General features: G+C 35.6%; 1 protein-coding gene across 1 annotated transcript in view; it reads left to right on the top strand.

Annotated features, from left to right (window-relative positions):
• ADAM22 (ADAM metallopeptidase domain 22) overlaps positions 1–6,045 on the top strand; it is a 236,308-nt gene that overhangs the window by 108,562 nt on the left and 121,701 nt on the right. Inside the window, exon 4 of the mRNA XM_023532581.1 lies at positions 2,128–2,194. Coding sequence (XP_023388349.1) covers positions 2,128–2,194 — 67 coding nt within the window. The remainder of the gene's footprint in view (positions 1–2,127; positions 2,195–6,045) is intronic.

Below are 6,045 nucleotides of genomic sequence, written 5' to 3'. Positions count from 1 at the left end.
TTATTCATCTAACAGAATTGAATATTTGCAAAAGCAAATCCACATTACACTTGCTTTGGAATTTCTAATGAGAAATAAGATATAAATGTTCTGATTATTTAAACCACTTTGAGTTGTTTTCTGCAACTTGCAGCTTAGAGCGTCCTAGCTAGTTCTCCCACATAAAGTTAATAGTAAAATGTATTCCAAAAACAAATGAAACAAGCACTTAGACCAGGGGTCCCCAACCCCCAGGCTGTGGACCAGTACCTGTCAGTGGCCTGTTAGGAATTGGGCTTCACAGTAGGAGGTGAATGACGGGTGAGCGAATGAAACTTCATCTGTATTTGCAGCCACTCCCCAGGACAAGTATCACTGCCTCAGCTCCACCTCAGATCATCAGGCATTAGATTCTCATTGGAGTATCTGTCCCTGGTGCCAAAAAGATTGGGGACTGCTGATTTAAAATATAGTTATAGGGTTTCTAAATGGTGATGTAAGCATCAGATACTATAGGAAACTGCTTATGGTGCCTGAATTAATGTAACTTTTGTTTGATCATTCTGTTTACATTTCAAGCAACTGTAGGTATGGTGCTTGTCATTGTCGGCCTATGTGTTCATAAATTCACGTTCTTTTTAATAGTTAGGATAGTTTTGGCATGGTGACCTTTAGATAACTGTAAGAAAGATTTTTTAGTTGGCTGAATGTCTATTAATAGAGTAGTAGGTTTAGAAATGTCAACTGATGGTATTGGCAACAATTCTACGCCAACAGGAATCCCCAGTTTGGGATGCGGTGAAGAAGGAAACTTTATTCAGTGTAAACAGCTCAATTAGAAACATCACAGTTGTGAAACTTCAGGGCTGTGAGGAGGGCCTGGAGCGAGGCAGCAGCTCTCCACTAGACAGCTCTGCTCTGTTCTGTCTGCTCTGCTCTTGTGAAACGTCTTCAGTGTTTGTCTTTGGTGTTTCAACTCCAACCAGAGGAACACAGTTTCCTATCTTTGATGGAAAGGGAAAGTGCACCCCCCAAGCCAGAGAGGAAGCTGGCTTATATAGAGTGAGGAAGTCCCCATTCCTGATGAGTCTGTACTCATGCAAATGAGACTCTAAATCCTTGCAGTTTGATTGGCCTAAAAGGCACTGTCCTGATTGGTCAGAATGAAGCCGCTCTGATTGGTCAGAGAAGATGCTGATGGGACTATAACTGTGCAGCTTCGATTGTATGGAGAAAGCCTCAGTCCTGTAGGTTGAAATACAATTCCAGGAACTCTTTTATAAGGGCTGCCCCAGATGGCAGGTGGTTTAGTGCAGGCCTCTTTCTGAAGTGTGGTTTGGATAAAAGGTCCCAGTTTAGAAATGGCTGCTAGGCTCTGCTTTAAGATTTGAGCCCAGTTAGCCACCAGAAGCCCTTCTCAGTAAGTATCTTCTTTTTCAGGATCCACAGAAAATTTATAGCTTCATATATAATTTTTATTTATTAACGTTAATTTTATTTATATTTTAGTGCTTTAAAAATGTAGAGACTTTAATACTTTTTATAGAAGTTGTGTCTTGAGGCACCTCCATTAAAGGGGAAATTCTTCACATATATAGAATTAAAGAGAAGTATATTTAAGATGATGTAAACATTTAAAAATTTTAAGACAGTTGTTGTTTAGTAGAGTTTTCAAAAGAGAATTATTTGAAACTGCTGATGGTATATAACTTTTCATTTCTTTTAGCTTTCTTTGCCTCCTTTTTATTTTCGTGATGGAAACTTTTCTTATATGAAATAGCACATGTAACACATCAAAAAATGGTAAGGTACGGTAGCAAATTAAAACTATTTGATAAAAAGCTAAAGTAAAAAAAGAGAAGAATAAGATGTCTTTAAAATAATGGTGTGCTTGGAGTAGTTTCCTAGAACTCCTGTACTAGATCAATGGAATCAGCTCTGTTGAGCAACGGGGTGACAGGTGGTTTAGTCAGTCAACCTCATAACCTGTGTGTGGGGGGCCGGGGGGAGAGAGACAGAGACCTATAAAGTTTTATTTTTGTTTTAAAATTTGGGTTAAAGAATCATTAAAGCTAGGATGTGTAAACTTGATTTTTGACTACTTTACATTTTCAGGGTCTTCTTTAATCATTTCTTTTGTTGTTGCAGTGATTTACTGTCCTCTGAATACATAGAGAGACACATTGAACATGGAGGGAAGACTGTGGAAGTGAAAGTAAGTAAAGCTTTCCTCTCTCCAGGGGAAATATTTTCAGAATATTTTAAATACTGATTATGATTTTAATTTTCAGTGATACTTCTAATCTATAGTTTTGGGGATTTTTAGGAGCTCCAGTGGCGCAATTGGTTAGTGTGTGGTACGTATACAGTTTTGGGATTTTTATATTTCAGAATTTATCAAGGAAATGTATTACTCATATGGGAAAAAAATAAAACCTTTAGTTATCAGGAAACGAATTCTTATTATACTGTAGGAGTTGTCGGAGTTATGTTTTGTGGAATTAGTATAACTGTAATTGGTTCTTTTTTTTTATTATATCACAGAAAATAATTTATGAAATTTGCCTTTAAAATTATCACTGGGAAGGAAGAGGTGAAATCTTGGGTCCAGGATTCATGGCTTTGCATTCAGTTGGAGATGACTACCCCTGGTAAAATTATAAATTTATTAGGTCTTCTGAGAAGTCCCAGGGAGTTTAAAATCCCTGGACACAGAAATCTCAGGATACTGGTTTTTGTCAGGGAAGTTCTGAAAAGATTATACACAAATAAAAGGCTCTTCCAATTATAGACATAAGAATGTGGTTTTTTTTTCCAGTCTGCTGCTGATGTAATGTGAGGGCATATGAGACCAAACTCCACCAAAGGGTTTCTTTAGGTCCAATGTTCAGTTTGGTGAGTTTTAGCTAATTGTTTGGTGAGTTTAGCTAATTGTAACAGTGTTCAGACTGTGTATTCTGCCTGTCAGAATTATAAATGCCATTTATATATTTTTGCTTTCTTTTTCTGATTATAAATTTGATAGATATTCATTTTAGAAAAGTTCTAAGTAGAGAAAAAGGAAAAATTACCCTTAAACTCATCACTGAGAGGTAAACTTCATTTTCATTTTGATATATTTCCTTTCAGTGTTTTTTTGTTCTATGCCATATTTATATTTTTTCATGTAGCTGCTATGATACATATCTACAACATTGTATCTTGCTTAAAAAATAAACATTGTATCATGTTGTAAACATTTTCCCATTATTTTCTCTTAAAGCTGTTGTTCACTGCTTTTCAGTTTAAATATATTACCATCATAAAGCTTTTTATTCAAATTAAACTCTATATCACTAAATAACTAAATTACATTGTCCTATTTAAGCGACAACATGAAAAGAACTAGATTTTTCAATAATATGTTAACAAAAAAATTATTATGGAAAGTTTCAAACATATACAGAAATGAAAAGAATACTGTAATGAACTCCTACATGTCCATTTTCCAGAGTCGACGGTTATAAATATTTTGATGATCTCTCTCTCTCTCTCTCTGTGTGTGTGTGTGTGTGTGTTTAGTATTTAAAAGCAAATTCCAGGCACTGGGACATTTTCCCTGTAAATACATCTTTATATATCTACATATATAAGACAAAACAAAATCTGTTAATTTTTACAAGTGATGTAGATAGATATAGTTATGTTAGTCCTCCTAGAAAGTTATTTTAAACTTAAGGTTGGGTAATTGGAAGGTTGACTAATTTTTATCACTGTATCACTGGCTTAACTGCAGAAAGGATATCAGGATTCTTCTAGGTATGACATAGGAGAATGGAGCCATTTTGCTTATAGTTGGAAAAAAAATTACCTAGATTTATAATCTCCAGCTTCCTTTTATTATCATCCCTGTTTATTTAGCTTTACTTCTCTATTTTATGTAATGCTTTTCTGAATGCATTAAATTAAAGATGAAAGGAAATAGGCAGTCGACTATTTCTATTTATATCTGTCACTAAAATGACAAAATGCAAATATCAGCATGGAAGGAGAATCCAGCAAACAGCTGTCTGTTGTCTCTACGGTAATATCCCTTTTCAGGAAACTTGTACTTAATCCATAAAGTGTATTCCACTCTGAGGTCATTGGGCTCCATGGGTATGTGTAACACCCAAAGCACTGACTTGCTGATTTTCTAGCCAGAAAATTGCATTTTCTTCATTGATGGTTTACCTAACCCCAAGCCTGTCAGACTAGGGACATGATAAATCCAAAGTTCTTTCAAACCCTCGGGCCAGAGGATGCTTCTCCCTTTAAGAAAACCACTTTGATTTCACTCATCACCCCATTTGTTTCTAGTCCATTAAAAAAAATGGAATAGAGAATCTAACTCAAAATTCTCCTCTCTTTTTTTTCCCAGGAACCACACTGAAAGCGATTCCTGCCCACTAATTCAGTCCGTAGCCCCAGTTATTTTCCTGCTGGTTCCCTCTTTTTTTGCCCTCTGTGCTTAGCTCATTAGGGTGTTTCTTTTCATATGGACTCTGTTAGTTCTCCTTTCTTTATTAATGATTTGTAATTGTCTTAAGCTTTTCTTTTCATTATATGAGTCAAAAAATTATAAAATCATAGGTGTTTTTTTTGTTTGTTTGTTTGTTTTTTTTTTAGTTTTAATTTCTCTCTTAGTTTTTGTAGTTGCTAGGTCTGCCATAATAAAGTACCAGAGTCAGAATGGCTTAAACAACAGAAATTTATTTTTTCACAATTCCAAAGGCTAGAAGTCCAAGATCAAAGTGTCAACATGGTTGGATTCTTCTGAGGCCTCTCTCTTTGGCTTGTAGATAGCTGTCTTCTCCCTGTGTTTTCACATGGTCTTAAATCTATGTCTACCTGTGCCCAATTTCTTCGTAGAAAAACATAAGTCATATTGGATTAGAGCTCACCTTAATGACCTTATTTAACTTAATTCTTTAAAAACTATCTCCAAGTATAGTTACAATCTGATGTACTGGGGCTTAGGCCATCAACATATGAATTTTAGGGGATTACAAATCAGCCCATAACACCTTCCCTAAGAGCCCTATGAATTTTTTTAAATTGGCTTTTCTCCTGAGACTGAAGTAAATGAAAGGTATAAGGAGATAAAAACAAAACTCTGTAAGAACTTTTTTGTCTATTGGCACAAACACGGTCATATTTATCTTGAGGATGCGAAATTAAAATCAACTTTATTATCAAACCAGATTTAAACAATGGGTAAAAACCAGTCTAGTAAATGTCTCTGCTCAGGTATCATAGAACATTTACTTGTGAAAATTAATGTATAATATGTTTGATTTAAGGGTGTGAATATGAACATGGGAAAATGAATAAATCGCATGAAAAAATACATAATAGCTGTATTGTTGTAGCTGCCAGCCCCCGAAAGACACATGGACCACCAGAAATCAGTGAGTTATATGGGAAACACACTCTTTATTCAGCCAGCTGGGTCTGCAAGGGGTACGCAGACCCCGAATTAAGCAGCCCCGAAATGTAGAGGTACAGGGTTTTTAAGCCCTAAATCCCGTTCCTCATTCTGTCTTAAACACAAAGGTCTATTTTTCTCCTATTCACTACCTGTCAACCCACAGGTCGGTTGTGCAAGCGGGGGTACAGAAGCAGAAAGCTTACTGTTAGAATGTTATGTTCCCATGGGTGATAGCCTATGTTCCCATGGGCGATAGCCTATGTTTCCATGGGCGATAGCCAAGCAGTAATTTTCCAGCCAGCACAGTATTAGTGAATCTTTTAGATTGCAATTTTATTTTTGAAATGTTTTTAATTGTAAAATACAGCACTGACACAGAAATTACTATCAATGAACCACTATCCCGTTAAAGAAATAGGGTTTTGCCAGAAATTACTTATGCTGTTTCCCAAACCCAAGCGCGTCCCTCCTCCTCTTGTAAGACTTGCAAACAATGTCCTGACTTTTATGGTTATAATTTTCTTACTTTTTGTTTATAGTTCTATCACCAAAGCATGTATCCCTGTAGTTTAGTTTTGCCTATTTAAGTTTTTTAACAAAATACATTAAAAAAAAAA

The sequence above is a fragment of the Pteropus vampyrus genome, unplaced genomic scaffold (genome assembly GCF_000151845.1).
Source record: "Pteropus vampyrus isolate Shadow unplaced genomic scaffold, Pvam_2.0 Scaffold4, whole genome shotgun sequence".
Taxonomy (NCBI): domain Eukaryota; kingdom Metazoa; phylum Chordata; class Mammalia; order Chiroptera; family Pteropodidae; genus Pteropus; species Pteropus vampyrus.
This window is presented reverse-complemented; position numbering and strand designations above follow the sequence as displayed.